Genomic DNA, 24672 nt, shown 5'->3' on the forward strand with positions numbered 1-24672 from the left:
AGGCCTGTGGTTCAGAGCTCTTACACTGATAGGTTTATAATAAACCCATTTTCATTTCTTTCCAGCTAATTCTGAGAATCAATCCTGCTCTAATGCCTCATGAACAGTTTAGAGGAGGGCAGCTGCAAGTAATTTATGCAGCCATAAAGAACTGTAGTCACATAGTAGTACAGTTCCTGTGGATCTCTTCTTACATAAATAATTACATGTGCTCAATGGTTGGGATTTTTCCAACAATATGAATCATTTATGCAAGCAAGGTGTGAAACGTTCACTTTGGCTTTCTCTTTTGAGATTCAACTGAAAGACAGAGAACGTACATGGAAAGAGAATCAGACATAAAAAGAGTCAACAAAAACAAAAGCTGCTCTTTGGCCACAGAGAGATCCATCTTTCCTTAAATAAAACCAACTGGAACGCATTAACAGATATTTTTCTACTTTTACAGCCTTCAAAGATACAGTGACAAGGTAAAGTGCTCACATGCACTGCACCTGCAGTAATACTCGCTTTCCACAGCAGTTTTTCTTAGGTTGACTTTCAAAGGGTATTTGTCAAATGCTGGAAGTGAGACATGAAAGAAACTACAGCCCAAAGCAAAGGTGCTGGTCTAAAATCTTTCATGGTTTTGGGCAGCATCAGACCGTATGTAACCACTGCCCAGATGTACCCCAAAATCACATGAAGCTTCTTCTACCTACATCCAACAAAACAGGGACAGATTTCTCAGGTGCTTTTTAGTCTAAAACAGGAAAGAGGAATGCAAAGCTCTCTTCAGGGTGGGGATTTGGAGGGGAAGGGGATGACTAGTGCTAACAGCTTCTTCTCAATGTGCCAGACTGGTGCTCTCACCCCATCTCCCCAATGGGCTGGTGTCTCCCTGGCTTCTGCACAGCCACATTTTACACAGCACTGACAATATCCAAGTGGAAAGAAAGGAAGGGACAGAAAGCATTTACCATGTAGCAGACCTGCGTGTACACAGCATTTGGAGACAGTCTCTCAAACTAGGAATTCCACTCTGTGATACAATTAAACTACTGCTAATGTAATCATCATTAAAATTGGTAAGATGTATCAAAGATTACAGAAGTGCTACGTACTGTATATTAAGTAAACATAACATTTGGTTAAGTTCCTCTAAGCATTCTTCAGTGTTTCATAGTACTCAGAATTTTAAAAACAGGAAATAAGTTAAACACTTTCTTTGAGCTATTTGTCCATGAAGCAATTCTTGATTAATCCACTTAAGTGGGGGGTGGGAGTGGGGAAGAGAGGAGAATAGTGCCCAGTGGCAGATATTTCTAAACATCAGTTTGTTAACAAAGCATACTTTGGCTCCTGTTGCATTCACACCTTTCCTTTTCCTTGCTACCACACTAGGTCCTTTTTGTGCATTAATTACCATTACTGAAGGACTTAATCAAATGTAAAATTTCTAGTGCATAGAGTGACTTTTGCAAGGGCATGACTAGGCATTGTTTCCTCTGTCAGAAATACTGCAAAACAGGCAAGTCAGAGAAAGCAAACAAGAAGACATTCACAGGTGTACTGCCAACACTGAAGTGTGATGGAATTACATCCACAGGCAGGCTAGGTAAGCCACCCAGCAGAGGGCACTGGGAAAATAGGGATGAAGTTAAAACAGTGTATTCTGTTTATCACAGCATCCAAAGTCCTCTCCCCTGTTTTCAGCATTGCAAAATTTCTGCTGGAGGAATTCAGACTGCTTGACCAACGTTATTTGACTAAAACTTGTCCTGTTTCAGAAGAGAGGAACAAACCCCACACACTATCCTTGTTACATAAATGAAGGTACAGTGGATGCACAGAAGGGTCGGCTGAGTTTAGAAATGACTCAGTTTTGATACAATTACTCACATGCACTTAGCAAGCCAGTGTCAATGGAGGAGGTAAACCCACCTTCTTCTGACTCTGTACCTAATGTTATCAAGATGTGCTTCCACATCAGTGCTTTTGCCTTCCATTTTTTAAATTGTCTAATTGGTCTTGCCTAAACCTGTGACAATCAAAAGTTTTGGGTCTCAGAGACAGCATGCTGCCTTGTTTACATTATTAATTCCATGTAATTTGTAAATTCAGTTTTATGTGCTACAGCATAATTGTTGTGACTGCATATAAACATCCTGGTCATTTTAAGGATAAATTTGTTGTTACTTTCTCCAAGACTGTCCAAGTTAGGGTTATGAAGTACAGACCTACCTACACCACACTCTCTGCCAGATATGCTGCTCAACAGCACGAAAAGTAGTGAGAAGATCCTAGTACAGCTCTATCAGCAGAAACCATGGCTGTGTTTGTACAGCAGCCAAACTACTTTTTAATGACATAGGTGACTTCTCACCTGGGGAAATAGCAAAAGAAGCCTTTACTTTTGTTTAATATGCAAGCATCTACAGACAAACAGATAGCCCATGTATCTACAAACGTCCTACCACAATGTGCTACTGGTTTACTAACAGTCTGGCTAGCTAAGTCCTTTTTTAGAAGACTTGTGTTTACTAACTGCTTTCAGATATCAGCAGCGACAATTCTTACAATTAAGATCCGCTTAGCAAAGTCCTTATTGGAAAGAGAACCAAAATACTATTATGAACTCATTGAAGTTTAAAGTGCCTCCACAGTGGACACTCCAGAATGTAAGAAGAAATTTTGTAAATATGAAAAGGATATAAATCAAAACCAAGCACAGGATCAGAGCATCACCACCTGCTGTACACGGAGACAGCAAGGTGGGCAATCTTGATCTTGACAGTGCTGGATCAAACCCAGTTTGCAAAGGAGTAAGGGCACTTCTTGGCCAGCCAGATGTTGCAAAGGTGGTAACTGCCCAGATAATTTTTTGTGGGCCTGCAGGACGATTTAGTGTAGCAACCATGTGAAGGAGTGGTTTGCTGGCAATAAAAAAGCAGAAAAGAACTGGCTGTCAGGTTGCACAACGCCCAGAGGGGATTTACTACAGCAATGAAATCAGGTCAGCTCTCAAGGTCTCTGGAAGAGTGCTGGCTTCTGTTTTATTCAGACTCTGTTTGCAACAGGACAGGAAAAGGTGATAGAGCTCCAGACAGAAACCTCAGTGCCCCTGATAAATGCCAAATGCAAGAAAAACAATTTCAGTTCTTCCTTTACACTAGAATTTTCTGAGTTTCTCCATAGATTACATTCTTCATTATGTCCCCATGCAATTTTATCAAGAGAAACAGAAAAACATATCCTCTTACCTTAAGCTTTCAAGACTTCTGGACTGAAAGAATCCATTAGACACATGTACAAGGCATTAAAATCTGCCTCCTCCATCTCCTAAGAGAACCTTGATGATGCTTACTCATATTTTGTTAATCTGGATTATTGGGATGTACAGAAATGAAAGGCAAAGATTTTGTGCAGGGGTTTCCCAATCTTTGTCAGTTGTTAGCCCTGTCCTTTATGACTTACAGTCTCAGACACTAACGAAGCCTGTTTCTGTAAGGCTCAACCTCATTCTTGGCTCCTGGGATGCCAAAAACTGGCACCTTGGTCTGTGCTGCAGAACCTCTGCTTTCCTCTGCCTCCAGTAATATGGCTGAGTTTATCCTGAAAGGAGAATCACTTCTCCCACCTGGAAGCCCTTTCTCTTTTTGTATTGTGCTTTTATACAGAAATGTCACAAAACCAGGTAAACTTGGCAGATCTTCCTCCTAAAATGAAAAAGGTAAAATTCCTGCCTAACAAATAATCATGTTGTTTTCCTTTCACAGTACAGACACTAGCAGACAATATAGAACTGCCTTGTTTGTGTTGTACCAGGATAAGGGCAACCAGAGTGATCTGAGCACATGCATTTTTCAAAAACAAAACAACAAATTGTCAAACTGGATATTGTCACATTTCCATGTCAGACAATGAGAAAAAGCTGAACCTATTTTGAAGGACTGAAGGTTTTAGCTTCACCTGGCACAAGTTTATTGCTCAGAATCCTAGCGGCATGTTCTGTTCACCAGGTCTTGTAATTACATTGTCCTAAATTACCTCTTCAAGACCCCTTGCAAAAACTGAGCAGGCAGACAATCTCCATTACTAGAGGTTGCTCATATATTATTCTTAACATTATTTTGTAAGCCAGCATATCCAACTGAAATCAGAGCCATGCTGTTATGACCACTATACATCAATAATATATGTAAAGCAATCTCTGCCTCAGAAAGCATACCATTTAAATAAGGCTGCGGAGACACATGGAAAGGAAAACAGAAGCAAGGAAAAGGAAACACCTTCAAACAAAACAGAATACTCCATCTATACTCTGGCTAAATACCAACAATACACCTTCTCATTCCTTATGTGCACCTTCCCAGTTTAATATAGAGTAGGTACATTAGAAACAAAGATAACTGAAACTGTACCTTTTCTTCCTCCTAAAGACACTCATTCTATAGAAGCCAGGGAAACACAGACTGGGGCTGGGCCAGACAGAAAGCGAAGAATTGCTTCAGAAAGGCAAGTTTAACAAAAATTTACTTTTTTTGCAGTAAGAAAATAATAAATAATTTAACAGACCACAGATCCAAACATGTCCCTAAACCACAAAATTTGACACCAGCTTCAGCTTATTATGCCACTGCTCAACCAAGTCACCAAAGTAGGACAGCTTTGGCTTTCTTGGATACTAGCTGCAATACAGATCCATTCTTTTATGGTTTTGTTTGTGACAAATTTAGATGTATACTTTTACGTATTTTTACATATGCTCTGTTTTTCCCTCCTCTGTTTTAAATGTTGAAATGCTTTGGGTTTCCCCTCATGTCTAAGTTTTTTATTTTTTTTAGTGGTTCCTGTTATCACCACATTAGCAAAGAGCTATATACATGTACTAGATTGTAACCAGTTATGACAAGGAAACTTAACTCCACTTTCTGACATCTTTTTAAGATCAAAGAGAAAACACATATGTGAAAACAATACACCTTTACTCCCCTGAAACAGAGAGAATTATTTTTAAATTCAAAGGTAATTTGCCTCTCAAATATTACATGCAGCATTTGGAATTTTTATTATGAATAACATTGCAAAGACTTGTAACTATAGTGTTTTGCTGTTCTTTATGAAACTGCACTACTTTTCTATATATTTTAGCAATTACTTTTTTTTACTGCTGGTTTGAATGTTTGAAAGTCCTGCGATCTATCTCAAAATTGTCAGGACTGATTTTCATGTAAAGTATAGAGCGGTTTAAATACTTAACTTTCACTCTGTTTGGAGCTGATGGGTGTAGGAAATAGATGTTCAACATTGCAGAAAAAAGTCACTTTGAACTACTCTATCTCCAGGGCATTAATTTTGCAGAATCCCAGTCCAGGGTAGTGATTCTGTTATTTTAGGATAGAGCAACTAGTAAATGGTATGGAAAAGAATGAGATTTTTTTAATTTCACATTTACATTTTTTATATGACTACAATTTAGCCTCTTTAAATGTCAAGGTTCTTTTTTTCTAATGAATGCTTTCCACATTGTGGTGATGTTGTTTTTTTGTATTCTCCTCACAATTAGAAATGACACCAGTGATTATAAAGCAACTCTAGGCACTCTGAAATCTCAGATATACAGATTTCCTGTTTTACTTTTTTCCTCATCCCTTCTTTGAAAGTCACAATAAAAATGAAACAAATGTCCTCTTACAAATTTATTTCCTCTGCATTCATTATATTCTGAGATCTTAATTCTGGGTGATGTAAATCCACGTCATCTACCTTTAGGCGACTCTCTACTGTCCTTCCCAGGTGAACAGGACCACTCTTAATGAGGCCATGTGCTCATATTGCTCCTCCTGACACTTAGTAGCACCTGAAAACACACTTCTGCACAGTCCCACAGACTAAATTTCTCTCTGGGCACAGTGTAAGGTGCCTTATAACAGCAAAAGCCTCAGGAGGTATGGTGTATGACTCAGACATCCATTTGAATCTGAGTCATCTGCTCTGCTTTATCTCTTCCTATCTAAATGGAATTATTTCCCGCTCTGAGCACCTCCTCTGCTGTTTGCTATCCCACACAGAAAACCACTCCAACGGCCAGTGTGAAAAAAAGGAGAAAGAGGAGGTACAAGATTAAAGATCTCCTTGTATGTATGCTTTCAGGTTCAGAAACATCCTACATATATAAATCCAGTTACTCAAAATCATATTGCGTTGCTCCAAAGCAAAGCAAAACCAAACCAAACCAAACCAAACCAATACTACCATAAAGGCAACACCTCCACCGCTGTGTGCTCCAGTCCCTGCTCTTGGAGAGGACTGGCCAGAGTGGAGTGCATTTCCATCCTGTTCAGCTGCCCGTGCTCTGTCCACATCCCTGCATGACACAGGTTTAAACTTCCCTCCAAGATCTTTTAGGCTGTTGCCAGTATTTGTTCCCGAAGCTGTCATTTCAGAAGCCATGCTGCCTGAAGTGGCTTCTGCCTCTGCTTTTTTAAATGCTCCTTTGACTGAGCCACTGTTCCTTTTGTATGGGCAGGCGATGAAGCAAACTGGAGAGCCAAGAGGGGTTCAGAATGACCCAATGAAAAAAGATGGCTATTTTTAGCCAAGCTCAAGTCCTCAGCCCAGCTCTGCATCAGCTGCACAGGCATTTATACTAACCCAGCTGGGAGTGAGGTGGAGGAGAAGAGTTGCTTGACTTAGCAATGCTGCTGAAAAACATTACCCTCAGCTGACCAGGAGCCTGTCCTCATTTTGCTGTCTGCCTCCCGTGAACCCAGCAGCTTTCAGGCCCAATCGATAATCAGGCCCTCAGAAGGTGAGCCAAAGTCACAAAGCAAGCCAGCGGTCATTTCTTCTGAATCCTGGGCCAGTGTTTAATCCATTGTCCCTTGTCCTCTTTCTGCCTCTGAGGACATCTCACATAGAAAAATACCACTGCCTGCGATTAAAGGAAGGATGGCAAAGTCAGAGAATAATTCTCTTAATTGACTACTTTTCTTACTACTTGTAATCTAGAGGAAATCTAATTAATTCTACATGAAGAACTACTGTTCTGCAGTGAAGTGTAATTCCTGATCTCTGGGGCTTCAGCTTACCAGTTGTCAAATTATCCAATTATACACTTGTTAAAATCCATTTTGGGGAGATTTTCATGGCTCATAAATAAATAATTTCAACAGATGTAATCCTAAAAAAAAAAAAAAAGAAATCCCCCACCCCTAAATGGTACCTCAAAATCACAAAACATATTCATAAATAATGTCAAGAAGCTGAAATGAGTGACACCGCCTGCTTTGCTCAAGCAGCACCACACCAGTGATGGGTCTATTTCAGTAGGGAGAAATCGCTTCTTGGTTTTTTAGTTATGTTTTATTCAAATCACTAATCTGGAGGGAACAAATTAAGGCATCATCCCTTTCCTATGCCAAAAGCGAAAAATCTTTTCATAACCACAACAATTAAGAGGTGGGAAGCCATTGGAGGCTGTAGCTCAGGCCAAGGATATTGACGCACTGGAGCGAGGCCAGGGCTGGGCCACCAAGCCAGTCAAGGGCTGGAGCACGTGGTGTACACAGAGAGACAGAGAGCTGGGCCTGTGCAGCCTTCAGAAGAAGAGGCAAATGTGAGACACCTTGCTGCTTTCTGCAGCTACTCGGTCAAGTATACACAGAAGATGAAGGTAAGACTGTTCTCAGGCTTGTAGGGACAGCATGATGAGAGGCACGGGACACAAGTTATAACATGGGAAATTCCATTTAGATACATAGAAAAACAAATTACCATGGGGGTGATGAAATACTGAAACATTTTTCCCAGAGAGATTGTGGGATGTCCACCTTTGGAGCTGTTCAGGACTCAAGAGGACACAGCCCAGAGCAACAGACTCGCTGCGCAGGGCATTGGACTAGCTGACGGCTGGAGCTCTCATCAACTAGCTGCCCTGTGATTCTAACCACTCCTTAGAAAGAGTCTCTGATTAAAAAGAGGGAGGGGACACACAGCACCTCAATGAATATATACCTGAAGGAATATTCTTAAATCAGGGTAAAATCTGGATCCTGATGTGACCAGATCAGCCAAATCTCATCAAAGAAAACTTTCTGTGATCTTTTGCATTTCAGTGAAAACAATCTAGCAGTCAGAATTAAAGACTGTTTTGCAGTATTTACTACTATGCTGTATGGTAGCATTGTGTTGCAAAACCCTGCGAGCGAAATTTGACATGAAACAAAAGAGGAACAGAAGGCAGTAATCTGTTTTCTATAAACCCAATCTGTCTGTATTTCAATAAAAGTAAGCAAACACCACACCTGTTGGGGTGTTTGTTTTTTTCCCCATAAAACCCCCTTTTGAAATATCTTTAATATTAATTGAGTCTGATTAACATAAAGATATAAAAGTATCAGAAAAGTAATCCAAATTAGGTGGTGCAATGTTTTCAGTGATTACTGGTGAATCTGTGTACTCAGCGTGAGACATATAAAGACATCCGGACTTCAAAATCATTCAAGGCACTTGCCTGCCGAAAATGAGGTCCCTTTCAGCTGGCTGAAACTGGGCTGCACAAAAATTATCAAGTATTTATGAGACCTTCATTCTGAAAACTCAATTCACTACCAAATCATTTCTGTTTTAAAGTCATAATATTTTTAATACCAATGGCTTTACAGCAGTGTGAAAACAGGCCAGGACTTCTAAACCTTGTGTCTATTGAAGCAGGGACAAGTTGCACTGGGGTGACACTTGCAATAAATTCAGATCTGCTGCGTTATCCTGGTCCTGCTACATTTCACAGCATCATGCAGCTTCAGAGCAGGACAAGACGATTGTCAGGGCTGAAGGATTGGGCTTGTTTCCACCCAGTTCAACTTCATGTGTCTAATCAAGAAAAACATAGGAAATTTGCACTTAAAGAACAGCAGCTGTTATGCAAAGCCATTTTTCTTGGGCTTTAATTCGTAAGAAAAACATCTTTCCGTTTTTTCCTGCTTCTCTGGGGAACCCAATTTTCAATGTTCCACATCAAACTGCGTGGTTGTCAGCAGCTTTGCCAGCAGCCAGTCCAAGCCCTCATTACTCACTGCCCTACTCAGGCAAAAACTGGGTGACTGTTGTTTTCTATTATTACAGGTGATTACAGTATTAGTCAGCTAGGAACTGCAGCTCCAGATATAAAGCCAACTTTTCTAACCTCTTGTCTTCAACAACAACGTCATCATCAAGATCTTTTTTCCCATAAGCCTGCAGCAACCTTTGGGAGAAAAAGAACTGGATTAAACTTGGAGAACTGCTGGACGATTTTCACTGCTTGGGAATTTAGGTAGCAAAATGTTTGTACCGATGTAGCAATGAACACAGTTACTGTTTCATTGCATGCTCCACTGGTCAATGAAATGTCTAATTACAAAGGGAAAGAGCTATTGCTTGTTATGTCAAATGCTAAGAACCCCAGGCTTGTAATAAATTCTGGAAGAAAAAAATCCAAAATATATGGCATTTTTTGGATTCTGAAAATCAGGCATCTTTGGTTGGCAAGTGTTTTTTATTATGTTCTCATTTCATTCTTTGTACACCAAACCAAATGCTACGTGCTAGTGACTCACGCATCTGTCAGTCTGTTGGTAGTTAAGACAATAGAAGCCTGCCAGAGCAAGGCCAATGTTTAGCGTAGCAGTAATAACAATTGTAAGCTGAAGACCAAACCAAGCCATTTTTAACAGACAATTCTAATTGGAAAATGAACCCCATGCATTAGCTCCCTTGCAATTGAGTATATTCACTTCTTGAACAGTCATGCAGGAACACCAGAACTGTCACACCCAACTGCACTACTCAGTTGCCTGGCCTATTGTTTGGGTACAGACTGGCGCCTATATCACAAGGAAAAGCATAAATAATTGACATCTACATAAGGGAAAAGTGTCTTGTAACTTCAGATACCTGTGATTCAATTAGTTTCTGAAGCATAACAAATTTTTATGTGTTTACTGGATGAAACACTTTCTTCTATTAGCTGTACAAGCTCATTACAGGTATTAGACTGTGAAACAGAATCTAATCTGGCTCTTTAAAGACTGATTAATGAGCTTCTGAATACAATGTCCTTCCAGCTGAAGTTGCCTGAACCACAGAAAACCAATCCAAAGAGCGGGCTTTTGGATCCAGGCAAAGATATGAGATGATAGTTAGTTAGTTAGCCAACCTGTTCCTCTGAACTGATACAGCAACATTGCAGAAATAGCCTAGGGACAGATTTCTGGTTTGGTTTTTTTGTTTGTTTGTTTGTTTTGTGGTGGTTTTTTTTTTAATTGCTGTCAATAATGACCCCTGAACAAGATGAAACAGACTACTACTAAAATTTTGTAATGGTATCAGTTTGGGAGGCATTGTCAATACAGAAGTTTGAACTATTAAATAAGAAGCACCAGATAAAATCAAGGATTCAGGAAAAAGAAAAGGAATGAAATGAAGTTACACACAGTACAAAGTTGAATCATGGGATCTGATAGCAAGGTATCAGCCATCAGGTAAGAGGTCTTCAGCCTGAAACAACAGACCAAAAGAAAGATCTGGATAAAATATTCAGTCACAGGACAAATGCACACCATTGTGCAAAACAGCCCTTGACCAATAAAACAAAAAAACCCAACAAGCAGAACCAAACCCATACATGTATCATTTCAGATGGAGGAAAAAACATTTCCAAGGCAGAAAGACTACAATGGAAAGGGACGTTGTTGCTATCTTCTAAAAATAAAAATACATCTATTATCCTGTAGTCCTCTTGGATATCTATTTTCAAAAAAAGATTAATTAAAATCAGAAGTGGTAAGTGCCAAGATATGTTACTGGGAGAATGGAAAGTCCGGTTTATTATAGGAGGTTGTAAGACCTCAACCTACCTAATTTTAGGAAGCAATAGGACATATGAAAAGAAAATGGTTGCTTGCAATATCACAATCATCCAAAGGTTTCCCATGGGTAGATTTCATCTGTAATTCACTCATCATTTTGATTTAAAAGGATCTTCTTCAGAAATGGGTAACACTTTAATTAAATATCTGAAAACTTGCCAAATATTGTAAATGCAATTTAAAAGCTACGAATTAGGAAGGTAAAATCTTTTAACTGCTCTGTAGACACCTCTTCCATAAAGCTGACTGTCAGCAGAAGTGTTTAGAAATATTCAGTCTTTAAGGTTGAGTAGGGCAGCTGATTCTGGCTGATATGACCCTGCACTCCTCAGCTGCCAGGCAGAACCCAGCCCAGTCACAGCCAAAAACAGATCTTCCCTGTAATCAATTTGTTCATCTATCTCATACACATGGATGGAGATTCACATTTTGGCTCTCCCACAGAAAAGCAATAATTTCATCCAAAAGCATCCTACCCATCAGCTTAGATAGTAGCTAGTAGAGAGAAGGCTCTAAAAACCTCCAACATCCTATTCCACTGCCCCAGCACAGATCGCCATCATACTCCTGAGCAGCTCCTGACAGCAAACAGCAGCACAGCCAGGCTGAGGAGTGGGAAAGCACTGCAGCAGCAGAGGGGGCCTAAAGAAGAGACAGGGACAGCGACACTGTCTCCAGAGCTACATGTAGACCATAAGCTCCAACAGTGGTGGCACTTGCACAGCTAGGCCTGTCCTCCAGGGACCATGATCCACCCATCACACCTTCTGCAACAGTGAAAATGAGCCGAGCTGAAACCTTGGTCTAGGAGAAGGCAGTCTGACTGACTTCAGGAAGAACTTCAGCATGCTGACCATCCCCATCCCTCTGCTGTATGAAGGGCTCGATGTTTATGTTTTATCGTTAGTCTTCTCTGTTTGGCTTCTGAATTCTTCAGGGTGAGGCTATAATTAAATATGAGGTTTTGCTGCACTGAGCATTCCAGTAGGTAAGTCTGAACTACATATCCAGTCTCCAATAGAATATAAACAGCACTAGCTAAAAATTAAATGATTCAGACGCACCTATTTATAAGGGCATTAACACCCTAAGCATTTTTTAAATCCAGCAGTGACTGGCACTGCCATGACAGCTCATTCCTGTAATTACTAGAAATAATTTTAATATGGAAGAGCACCCTATATAATAGATAGTCTCTCTGCTACAACAATTGATTTTATTTATTTATTTGGTCTATTTATCCGGCTTCTTATGCTGATGTTATGTAGAACAGTTAACTTCCTTTCAACATTTTCATTAAATTTTTATAAAGAACATCAGAAGCAAGTTGAAACAATAAATTATCTAAAAGGTATAATGTTAAACTGCTGTTCAGGTTTTGGATACAATTTATTTAATATGACTGCCATAAATAGAACTTCTCACAAGCCAAAATGGCTCTAATGTGTCTGAGGACCAGACCATGTTAATCTACAATGGGAGAATGGGTTTACAGTCAATGTTGCTTTGATTACTGTGCTAGCGTGTACCAGAACAGACCTTTTAACAAAATATCATTGTAAATATGAAGTTTGTTACATGCCTTGCATTATAAAATATTTCTGTTCAACAAATAAAGCCATTTAATTTTTACAGTTAGTTTATTAACCTTCCCTTGTAAAATAAATATTCCATTTGGTTTTTGTACAATGGCAGCTGCGGTGACACAAACATTGCAAAAACTGTTCTGCTGGTTGAAGAGGTTAATTTGATCCAACACCATCAGTGACCCTTTCCTGGAGGTTACTAACCTCATAAGTCATCTGAGATGTAGCATAATGTGATCTTTCTTCCTAACAGCTGACCCAAGTTTGTTTAAATCACCTTTATTTGCAGCTTAAAACCAGGCCAGCTCAATCTGCACCAAAGCAGTTTTCCTCTGCGAAAGCAAAGCTGCTTGTGTGCTTCTGAAAGCAGGGACAGCTCGCCTAGCTGGGACTCCTCTGTAGGGTCAGATAAGCAGGAATAATTCTTTGCCTTCACTACAAGCTGTTTGTTGCAAAGTAATGAGCTGGACTTTGGTCACTGACTCAATTTAATCATGTCATAAATCAGGAATCTCTTTTCTGAGTCTTTTTCTACAACTGATTTAAATCGCTCCCTGCCTCACACCTCACTTCACTGCCTTGGAGGCCGATGTTGCACTATTGAGGATAATAAATAAGGGGCCAAAACCTGAGGGATAACGACAGCTCAGCTGTTGATACAAGTCTGTAATTCACTGTCCACTAGCCACCTTTGCCAGCTAAAATATGGCTGGAAGGGATGGAAGATTGTCTTTGGAATTCTTGCCTCTGCCAAGCAGACTGCAACCTCACCACTGTACCTTTAATCAGGTTTCAAATCCCACCTTTTCTTCCTGTACATTTCAGTTCTTTAATAATATGGTTCTTTTTTAGACTGATGCCAACTAGACTATAAACATACCTCAGAGCTGTCCTAGTGTATTCAGTAAGAAGGAAAGACGGGAACTCCACAGGCAGATGGGCATAAAACTCAGCTGGCCCCAGATGGAGCAGAGTTTGATAAAGACTGAAGGGAGCCTGAACTGGTAGTCCCTGGTGAGGTGAAACCTGCTCATTCAGCTGGAGCACCAGGCAAGCTGTCCTGTCTGCCAGTAAATCAGAGGTTCTCTGGGCAGCAAGAAAGCTGAATTATCAATTTTAAAGTATTAATATCATGATGGGGATGAGGTAATCCAGGGCTACTCAGCCACTGTTACCATGACTCTGCAGTACTCAAGGATTCTTGCTCTGGAAGGCAAACCTTTTCTGCTGTTTCCTAGTTGTACAGATCATAGAAGGCAGTCTATTATAGCTGGCATTAAGATCAGTTCATCTGTAAGGGCTGGGGAGTCTCTCAAGAAAGCAATCCAGGTTCACAGACTTTTTACACACAAGGGTACTCATCATCCAGCTGCTTGGGCTTCTTTGTCCTACCACCTTCGTATGTCCTACCACCTTCGTATGTCCTACCACCACCTGAAACATCTGGTTCGTGTGCATATCTTTAAATCTAATTATTCCTTGAATATCAGGGCAACCAGATTTGTGTGAGCCAGGCTGATTCTCATATTAAACTTGTTGGTTTAGAAATTAAACCCACATACGCGGACAACAATTTATAAAAAAAATATGGTTAGGAACCTGCAACCTCTTCAAGAAATTTCTGGAAGGTTAATAAACATCCTGCACATATTTGTTTCTCTATTCTAGGATAAAGTAAAGTTAACATAGTATATTTTCTAGTCAAAGGACTACACTAATACTTGATTTATCAACCCAGTGACATCAATATCCCTAGTCTATGAGATTTATGAAATAGGTCTTTTGCCCTGGTTCCTTATTAGATTAATAAATAAAGGGACTGCACAGACAGAATAATTTTAGGGCATATGCACAGGTAAGACAGCTTGTTTACAGATTCAGATCTGGTACAGTTAAGAACCACCCAGGGATTTAATATTTACCATTTTTATTATTTCTATTTATCCATTTACCAGCATGTCGTATCTGCCCTCTGCCTTTCTCAGTAGGGATTATCTTGTATGTACACAGATGGCTAAAGAGCTTGTCTGTCTCTCATCCTCACCTAATCATTAAGATTCAACAAAAGGTGAACACCACAATTATGAAAGAGATGATAGAATGTTTATAAAGCAACAATAATCAATAGCAGCAAATGTACAATTTTACTGATGAAACCTGTGCCATTCATCGCCTAACAAAATGAGAGTGTAATACAATAGGGAAGAAGCAACAGGAAGAACTCAAATAGGAATCAGAAACTGATTCTTTAGCATGCCAATAAAAAATTATCATATTCTAGAAGATTCAGGTATATTATTCTCACTGGCTGTCACACTACCTCGCAAGTTCTCAACTCCCGAAACCTCAGCAGTTTAGCATATTCAAGACATTTAATGAACAAATGGATCATATGCCTTTTTAATATCACATTTCAAAGGTCTTAGGTGCTAGGACTTCTGCCTCACAGGATACCCTATTACAGGTGAATGTTGAGAGAGTAACATTTAAAGATAATTAATATGTATGCTCGTTGACTACAAAGAGCAACACAGAAAGTTGTTGCCTCTTCACTTTATACTTGTGATACTCATTTTTTTATTTTCAAAGTGCCAAATTTTTGCTAATTCCCATGGAGTAACCCTCTGGCATTCCTTGTCCAGAATAAAGAACTCATTGTTTCTATAATTCCTGTAACAAATGTGTTCTTAAAACCCCTCTTCTCCAGGTCCCTGGAGACACAGACCTTGTGGTGAGAATGCTGGCAGGGAAATGGGGAGAGTTCTGAATAGTGCCCATGCCAGAAATGGACAAATTACACTGGAAACTATGCTGGTGAAGAACATTATATCATACAAATATCTGCCTCTTCCACTGGGTTTAGTGGATATTTTAGTTTCTGACAACACGGCAAGACATTGCTATGTGGCTATAACAGCCACTGCAAAGCAATCACGGTAAAAAGCCATTAATTTTTTATAACCCTGGATAAACATCTTTGCCTGTATTTCATCAGGCTTAAGGGAAAGGATCATGCATTGCAAATATCCAAACAGCTGCTCACGGGTTCTTACAATGTTCTCAAATGAAATATCATCTTGCATGCTATTTCCATTCTGCTAACAAGGGGCAGCTGGGGTCCCATGCACAGCTTACCAAGACAGGTTCTGTTACACTTTAAAATTAGAAAAGGTGTTATTAAAGTATCAGAAATACCAGCCTTTATGATACGCACACATCCATAAAATACACCCTACAGCTTTTCTATCAATATTCTTGAGTGTTCTACTGTGACTTGCGTTGCCATTATTGGTGCAGGGCCCTGCAGGGGTCTCAAAAACTGAAATGCAAATATGCCATAGGAAAAAACAAAACCAACTAACACAGACCCAGAAACCACACTGGAGAAAGGTGAGTGCAGCAAGCGCCCTAATAACTTAAGCAGAAGGTAGGCATTTCCAGTATGTCCTGGCACTGATATAAATTTGAGTCTTTCTATTGCAGCATTTTGTAAATTGGAAAAAGAACAGGAAGCTCTAAATTAGCCAGTCTTCTGCTTTGCAATTTAAAAATCCATAATAGCTAACAGAAAAGACTACAGGAAACAAGGATGGTGTAGAGGTGGTATGTGCTAGTCTATTAAAAATCCAAAGCTCTGCCTAATGTTAAAGCAATAAAATTGCTCTTTTGAAAAATTAACCTGTAATTGAAATATCCAACAGTATTTCTGTTTGGTTCTTCTAAACACGAAATCACACGTTCTGCTAAGAAGCCAGGCAAAACTGAGCCAAATTAACCCCAGTCTCCAGGAACAGAGAAATAATATAGCACTTTGTTTTCACTGTGGTTCTTCCTAAACAGAAGAGTAGAATTCCATTATTTTTTAATTTAAAATTTTTAAATTACAGACTGGCTTTGCTAAGATCACAGGGAAATGAAGTATTAAACTAGTCGAAGTTAGATGTCTTGAAAGGTCTGCACCTGTATCATTTCCTAAGCACAAAGTGAAGTACAACAAAGATTTTGAGATTTGTGATACCCCAGAGTTTCTTCCATGACATGCCAGTTAATGCAAAGAAGGTTAAAACTATTCCCAGTCTGCCAGTAATTACGAGACCCTTGCCATTTATCTTTGCTTCCTCTCCAACCCGTTATCCAAACACCTGTTGCCTTGTAAAATGCCCCATACTGATAACTTTATAGATTTCACACAATCTTTTGGGCATTGAATTCTGTGCTTCTGGAAAATGGGCTTTTTTTTAATCTTTTGATGGAAATAAAGAGAGTGAACTGATCTGTAGCAACTGCCAGGAGAATCTATCTTTGTTCTTATGAACTATATTTTGCCACTATATCACTTGATACTAAAGCCATCATGGATCGTGGGCATGAACGAGAAGAACTAGTGTTTTGTGGAACCACTGGAACCACTAGGAAAGAAATCTTTTACCTACTCATTAAGGAATAGAGCAAATAAACCCCCCTACATCTCAGATTATGTAAATCACATTACCGCTACAGCCTTAACCCTCAATACCCCAGAACTTGTGTGACTGCACATCAGGATCCCATCTGAAGACCTGAAAGCTATTTCTTTTATCAACAAACCTGCAGAGATCACCCACTGCTCAACTGCAGGAACTAGCCCATGGAAACCATCATGCAAAACAAAAGGATTAGTTACACAAGTCTTATTTGCTAGATGGCCACAATAATGGCAGGAGAGATCTATTTCAACTGTGATATAGGCCTTGGTAATGAAAGCATGAGCTATTACAAAAGGAGTATTTTTGTGAAATAAAGAATCATGATGACATTTAAGTAGTTCTGAAGTTGGTAAATAAAAAGTATAGCCAGTTCTCGGAGTCTGGAAGTGCAGAGAACACCTTCAGCCTTCAACAACGGCATAATTAACTGGCTATCACTAGGCAAACATCCAGGTTACATTTTTTTTTAATTTATTTTTGTTTTTCATTCAGTGCTAAATAATAATGTGCCAATATTTTCCAACAGATTGTCCAATAACAAAAATGGGGCACAGCCAGACCTTAGACAAGTACACGTCATCTCTAACAATGAAGAAATGGAAAATGGGGAGAGAAGAGGAAATGCACAAAATCTCTGTTTGTGCCTGAAATTTGGGTATCAAACAGTTTTTCCAGGTAAGAACAAGGCTAAAGGATCAGTTTTAACTGTGACACTGAGGCAATCCATTTGAATGCATTTATGTAGAACAGACAGTTGGCTACGTACTGTATTTTGTGTTCTCCAGGTAACGAAAAATTACTCAGAAGTCACACCATGACTTTATTTCTCTTCTCACTCTCAAATGAATACGGAGTCAGAATTCACAACCTGAAAAAACCTGTGATTCAGGAAGTCCTTAAATACTAGACCAAATGTAAGAGTCCTTGTAATTCAAGTAAGACATGTTGAACTGAGTGTCCAAGCATACCACTTTGTGTGGAAAACCATACCACACAACAAGAGTGAATTCTGAACACTGGAAATACCATGGACTCAGTTTCTGCCTCCCAGAAGTCAGTGTACTGGTCAAAGAGAGCACGACTGGGCCTTCCATGGGAAGCTGTGGTTTCTCCCCTGGCAGTTTCACCGCTGAACAAAGCAAACTTCACAAATTAGAATCTGTTTCTCGAGGTGTGGAAACTTTCTGTCCCTCCCTCTCCTTTCAACAGATTATTTGCATCTTTCAGACATTACAGCTGTAAAGCATGATTACAAATTTGCAGAATGCCAGACAATTTCTTACCATAGCCAAAGGAAGAACTCCTACCAGGTCCTTCTGGTTTACGTAGATCTTGGAGATTCCTAGATCAGATGTTGTATCTCCAAGATATTCTACCTGCCACGTGATGAGCTGGGTCCCAGGTAGGTCAGTTAGGTCTTCAATTTCAAAATCAATCTGCATGATTTCAGAGGAAGGACCATCCGCACTGAGAGGAAAAAAGAAAAAGAAATGTTCCATCCATATGACTGATAAGCCAGCAATATAATTGCTTTTATATTAATAAAATATTGGATTAAGGGTCTTCCAAAGAGAGCATTTGGTGGGATGATGGATTTAATAATGAATTAATCATTTGCACTTGTCTTAAGATTTCAGGGTATTTCCCACACATTCAAGTGGCTTAGTAACACTCTGTGAAATGGGTCATTAAACACTGCTCCATTTTACAGATGGAGAAACAAAAACAGATCAAGGTAAAGCTAAGGCTAAAGCTACAGCCTAAAAATCCTGATTCCGAGGCTTTCCTTTTAACAAGCACATTGCATTTGCTCCCTATTAAAGAAACACGAGCAAATCTAAAGGGAATCCCTCCTTGAAATGGGAAGCCACTGCACTATAAGTATTTTCTGCTTTTTAACAAGAGAGACATGGAAGAGGGGGCAGAGCTCAGGATGGGGTCCGTGAACCAGGGCAGCAGGGAGCAGAAGACTGGAAAACTTGGAATTAATTTTTGGCTATACTGTTACCTTGCTATGAATGTCTGTCTGAAGCTCCTTTTGTCCTTTGCTAAACTAGGAATTACAGATAATTGAGCTTGTTGTGGGAGAGGAGAGTTACACAACTGCATTATTTAATACTGGCTAATCCTGCCAGGAACTTTGAGTAAAAAAAAAAAAACACCAGAAAAGAATAAAGTGCTACTGGATGTGATTCCCCAGGATGCTCTGGCAACATTGGGGTTACTGATACCTTATCAATGAATGCTATTTGTTTTTTACAGGCTGTCCTTCCTAAGGTTACATCGTTCCTATAAATGAATACCATAAAGCAGAAATGTAAAGAGAGAGGCTTATTGGTGCAGTTCCTGCACAGCTTGTTATAAAATCAGCTACTGTACCAAAAACAATGCAGTGATGTTTATATTGTGTATCTCAGCAAGGTGAGCTCCATAGCCGAGTGTCATTTATAAGAGACAAGAAAATACTCAAATTACTGTAAAGTTGAGGAATGCAGAATTTCTTAGCAGTGCAGAAATCCAGGGAGCAATGACAATGAAAGTACTTGTACTTCTGAAGCACTGAAGGCTGACCACATCTTCCATGTTTGTGCGGAGGGAAGAAAAGGCAGGAGCAGAATTTCTTTCAGTGGGATAATACTAAAGGAGAGAAAGACTGGCACAGCACTGAAGTGTCACAAGCCACTTCTGTTGGAGAGCGCAACTACAAGAAATAGGAAACATTTCAGCAACTGATTAGTGAATCCCAGAATGTGCCCAAAACACAGCCAGTTTTCCCGGCTCATGTAGAAAAAGAGCTAAAACTAGGCATATTTCTTATGAAGCCAGTTATGACAACAGCCCCAATTTGGGATTCTTCCCAAAATACTCAGATACTTTTATCATCCTGGCTAAATCCAATGTTTTAACCAAAGCCACTGCTTGAAGAGTTTAATCTGATCATCTTTAAGGTTTGAATTTTAATGGATACACTGTGTTCAATTCCTCATCTCTCCATGTCAGGAGAAAAAAAAAAAAATCAACAAAAAAGAGCACAATTTCTCAACTAGCACTAGGTAGGATCAGAAAGCTGCTTTATGCAGCTGTGACTACTGAAACTCAGTTACCTTAATTTTATGAGCAGGAATGGGCAAATGCATTGCCTATAAATGTTTGGCAGTGATCCTGTTTCGTACAGTATGTTCTACCACAGTCTGTCTTTAAAGAACAAATTGATACCTTCATATAACGAATCTTGGTTTTGTGATTGTGTTTAGGGTGCCTGCCTTTATTTACTGCATTGGTGTCTGCTGCTACCAGACACTGGCTTTGCAGAATTGGTGCTGCCACCAGAAATGCATCCTTTAACAGCACTGAAGGACTGCTGCAAAGGAGGGGACTGCAGGGCAGAATACTATGGAAAAATCAAACGATTGTCAAAAAAGGCAATCCGCTTAATCTTTTCCAAGTATGCTGGAAGGAGAAAAGCAGTAAAGTGATTAGGACACAGGAAAACAAAGGAGGGAGTGAAAAACAGTGGAAAAGATCGAGAGAGAGAAGTGGAGCATATTCCTTATAATCCTGAACTACAGCCCATATGGCAGAACTACAGTAACCCCAAAAGAATGGAAATACTTGTTTTGATTTCTCCTTCAAAGCGGATATTTTAATGAAGCATTTCTTGTAGAAAAAACCCTCCACTTCGCTGCCAAATGCAATTTTGATAGAAATTATTTGAACTAGTTCCTCTTAAAAATACTACACATCTTCAAACGACAAGATACAAAACACCTGAAAAATCAATCAGAATCTCATTACTGCTACTAAAGATGTATAAAAAAATGTGAAATTATTGCATGACCTATGATCAGTCCCAGGCTGTCAGCACCAGGTCAGGAACCTTTTTTAATTACTGTACTCATCACTTACTATGATGATCTTTCCATGTACAAGTCCCATGGATCTGTGTCCCCAATTTACAGCCTTCCTAAGCACTATTTAGCAATTGAAATATTTCAACAGAGAAGGAAGCCCAAAAGTTACCCTTCAGAAAATTTAGTTTAAAAATGTAAATGGAGAAATTTGGACAATTAGTATTCATTAACAGAGTTGAGTCACATAACAATGTTTGTGGCTGTTCTTTTAAAATCAAAGTTGCTTGCACAATAGGAGTACCTCTATTGGGTAGTCAGCCACTGCTACCTGAAATGATGTACTGCCTAATCCTCCTCAAGGTAGGCATACACTTTATGGTCACTATAATGCAATAGTATGTTGGCAGCTTGTCTTTCATAATGCTAAAACCATTATTGCTATCAAGAGTACAGCAACAGCATTAGTTACAGTATGGGAGGCTACACAATTAGACAGTTTAGGGTGGACAAACCCAACGTTTCACAACAGCAATCCAAACTGACTTTAGGAGTGGTCAGAGCCAAACAGTTCTTTGCACTAAAGTCAACCCCCTCACATAGGGTTTTGCTGTTTATAGCTGGGAGCTAAACTGTAATGGAGTTCACTGTGGTGCCGATAAACTCCCCACACGAACAGAGCCCTGCTGAGCTGTGTGCCACACAGACACATTTTTGAAGTGTCTCAGCCCGACTTGAAGGCAAGGAAGACAGGAAAAAGAAGAAAACTTCATTGGAATAGAGTATTCTGGTCAGACAGGAAAAAGAAGAAAACTTCATTGGAATAGAGTATTCTGGTCTTTCCTCCTATCAGCCAGGACAGTACAGACACATTTGTACTGTATTTATTAATCCGATTTTTATTTCCTGCCTAACAAAAGGTCAAGCAGCTGACAAATTAAGAACAATGGAAAACTCGGTCCTGTCTCTAGGACAGTATTTCCTACCTCTACAAAGCTATTCTGCGCCTGCTTTTTCTGACACATCCCTGACTGGGGCAAAATTTTTTACAAAAATCTCTCCTCTGCCCTTTCGGCCTGTGAGTACCTTTCAATCTGAGCGGCTGGTATCAAGGGCCTTGACCAACTGCTAACACCTCTGCCATTATGCCAGGTTTCTTTAGAGGAAGAAGCAGCCACTCCTCCAGGTCTCTAGGAATGGCATGCCTTGCAACAACCCTGTAAATTCAAGAATAGCTACTGCATGTTGGCAGAGTTATTCAGTTCAAGTATCCCATTCCTGATTTCACTAGCTGGTGTATCAGCTTGGATCTTTATATAACGCTCACAAAACAAGACTCATTCTGAACCTCCTAAAATGACGAGGCATGTAATGTTTCTTATAATACGACGTGTCAAGTTTTACCACTGTCTTTAGAAGGCTGTAACAATACAAGAAGCCTAAAGCCATGAATATGCTAAATAACATGAGCCTTCGGGAGAAGAGAGAAAGGCATAAATCTTTATTCTTTTCTACCTCCACACACATACCCAGGTCTCCAGCACATCTCTTGCAGGGTATTGAAAGAGTCTGTGGCCAGAAATGCTGCACAGGCCAACCTAAGAGGTGGAACAGAAGTGCTCAGCAAAGGAAGAAGTGCTTCCAGGGATAACTGGGAAAAGTTGCTAGCATGAGAGAAGGGAGACAGCAGCACAGCATGACTCCCATGAGGGAGTTTGTGAAGACCATTATCCCCATTTTACAGAAGAGAAAATTAAACTGAAAATGACTTTCCCATGAAAAAAGGGGTTAAAAAAAGGGGTAAGATGATTTATACACTACAAATTGAATAAGGTAGCATTTCAGAAATAAAGTTATTTAAAAATGGGTACAAATCCTTGGGTAACAGTAAGATGATACAGTATTGTTGTCACACCAGATAAAAACACCATGATAGCTATTTCCAGCTCTATCAGTTGAGTTGCAGAAAGGTTGTAAGGTTTGCTGTCATCTGTCCTGCCACTGCACAGTGCCAGCAGTGGCCATATGTGCTAAATATAACTTCTTCCTTGTGTGGTAGGAAATGATATAAAACATGAGATGTAAAATAAAGGCATAACAAAGAGCAGTGAAAACAAAATATTGCCATTTTTTAACAAAACTCCACAATTTTCTGAAACAATTTTGGTTTGGTTTTTTTTTTTAAGATTTTCCTATGGTAATGTCTTCAGAATTTAAACAATTTCACAAAAAGCAGTTTTACAAACCTTTTTTGCTCATCCCTTTTGGAATTGCAAGCTATGACTCCTAACATTATCACTTAACAGTACTTGTTTCCTAACTAAACATGAGGAGGTCAAAGGGAATTCAAAGGACCACTAAAGAATCAGCCTTTCCTCTGGTATATTTGCTTTTTTGTACCTCCTCACCTCCTGCTTAATAATCTCTCCCCAAACCTAAAGCTCCCCTATAGCACACAAGCATTACACCTCCGCTCCTCTATAGCAGCATATCCCTAGCAGGGCCAGAAGTCCGTGGATTTTATCCATTTTGCAATGCTACTGAGAGCATGCAGCAGAGTAACGTGTTGTCTTCCCATCTAAACCAAATTTGGGTGAGGAAAAAAAGGAAGAGGTAACTAGAAGAAATTAAGAAATACAATCACAGAGAGAAAAAGAAAAATGACCTGTTACAGAAGAATGTGAAAGACAGAAAATAGAAAATTAAATTCTGTGAACTGTAGATAAAAGGAGAATGATAGAAAAATAAATAAAGAGGTTTGAGATGTGTAGGTGCTTTGTGAGAAACACCTTAAAATCCAGATTAATGGGAAATGGAGCTTGTGTAGACAATAACCAAAAAAAAAAACAACACAGTTTCAATCTTCCTTCTCCCATTGTCAGTTGTTACATCTATATTTAAAGTAGTCAGGAAATGATCCTGATAATATTTTAGTTTATCCTCAGAATGCCTGGCTAGTCTTTGCTGAAGTCTTAACAAATACCCCCAATGCTGGTTTCAGGAAAGAGCATAATTTTGTTTATGAGGTTTTGTTTGTTTGTTTTTAAAAAGCTTTTACATGAGCATCAAACTGTTGTGGCAGGGGGACACATTTGCATTCCTCTCTGTATTTGTCAGAGAGATCATGATCACATCTCTTCTGCATAAACAGGTACTTGCAATGCAATAAACTACTTCTACTTGGCATGTCTCATAGCATCCTAAAAATTACGTGTATAGGATGTGTAAGTAAAAAATGTGGGATCACTGACAAGACGACCCTAACACTGACATCTGAGGAATAAAAAGAATGGGATGAGAAAGGAACACTATGTGTTGTGGTAGGCTAATTTATTGGGGCTTTTCTTTGGTGCTCATCACCACACAATAAGCCATTGCTTTGGAAGTGCTGATAACTTCTTCCAATTCAGCCAGTGGTGATTTCAAAATCCCTCTACAAGAGATGAGGATGATGATGATGTAAACTTCACATCTACATTTAACCCCTCTTATAATGTGTTTTTTGTGTATTTTATCTTCAACTTTGGCAATCAAAACATGCTACCTGTAGGTTTCCTGTGCAGGTAGGTCTGCTCTACAACAATGCACACAAACACGTCTGCTTCAGGCCAGATTTGAACTTTTCAATACAATGGGGGAAGACAAAGCTGAGAAAAGTGTCCCACTACTGATATGCAGCCTTTGGAAGATTATGTCTCCAGGTTGGGGTTCTTTTACCAATCTCGCATGTACAAAAGCCATAAGCTAAAAGCCCTCAAAATAATATTACAGGCAAAGAGACATTCTTTATTTTAATGACTCTGGTTGTCTTTTCCTTCTGGTTTCTGAGTGAGAGTACAATCAATGAATAATTCCCAGCTTTTTTAGAAAAGTTTTTATA

At 39.4% G+C, this 24672-nt stretch overlaps 1 protein-coding gene across 3 annotated transcripts in view; it reads right to left on the bottom strand.

Moving 5' to 3' along the window:
- Window positions 1-24672, bottom strand: part of TMEM132D (transmembrane protein 132D) — a 261285-nt gene that overhangs the window by 81819 nt on the left and 154794 nt on the right. For all 3 annotated transcript variants that reach the window (XR_013930456.1, XM_080402026.1, XM_080402025.1), the window contains exon 4: window positions 18228-18411. Coding sequence is in view for 2 of the 3 variants with exons in the window: in XM_080402026.1 (XP_080258152.1) it covers window positions 18228-18411 (184 nt within the window). In the remaining variant the exon portion in view is untranslated. The remainder of the gene's footprint in view (window positions 1-18227; window positions 18412-24672) is intronic.

The sequence above is a fragment of the Falco punctatus genome (genome assembly GCF_963210335.1).
Source record: "Falco punctatus genome assembly, chromosome: 1".
NCBI lineage: Eukaryota > Metazoa > Chordata > Aves > Falconiformes > Falconidae > Falco > Falco punctatus.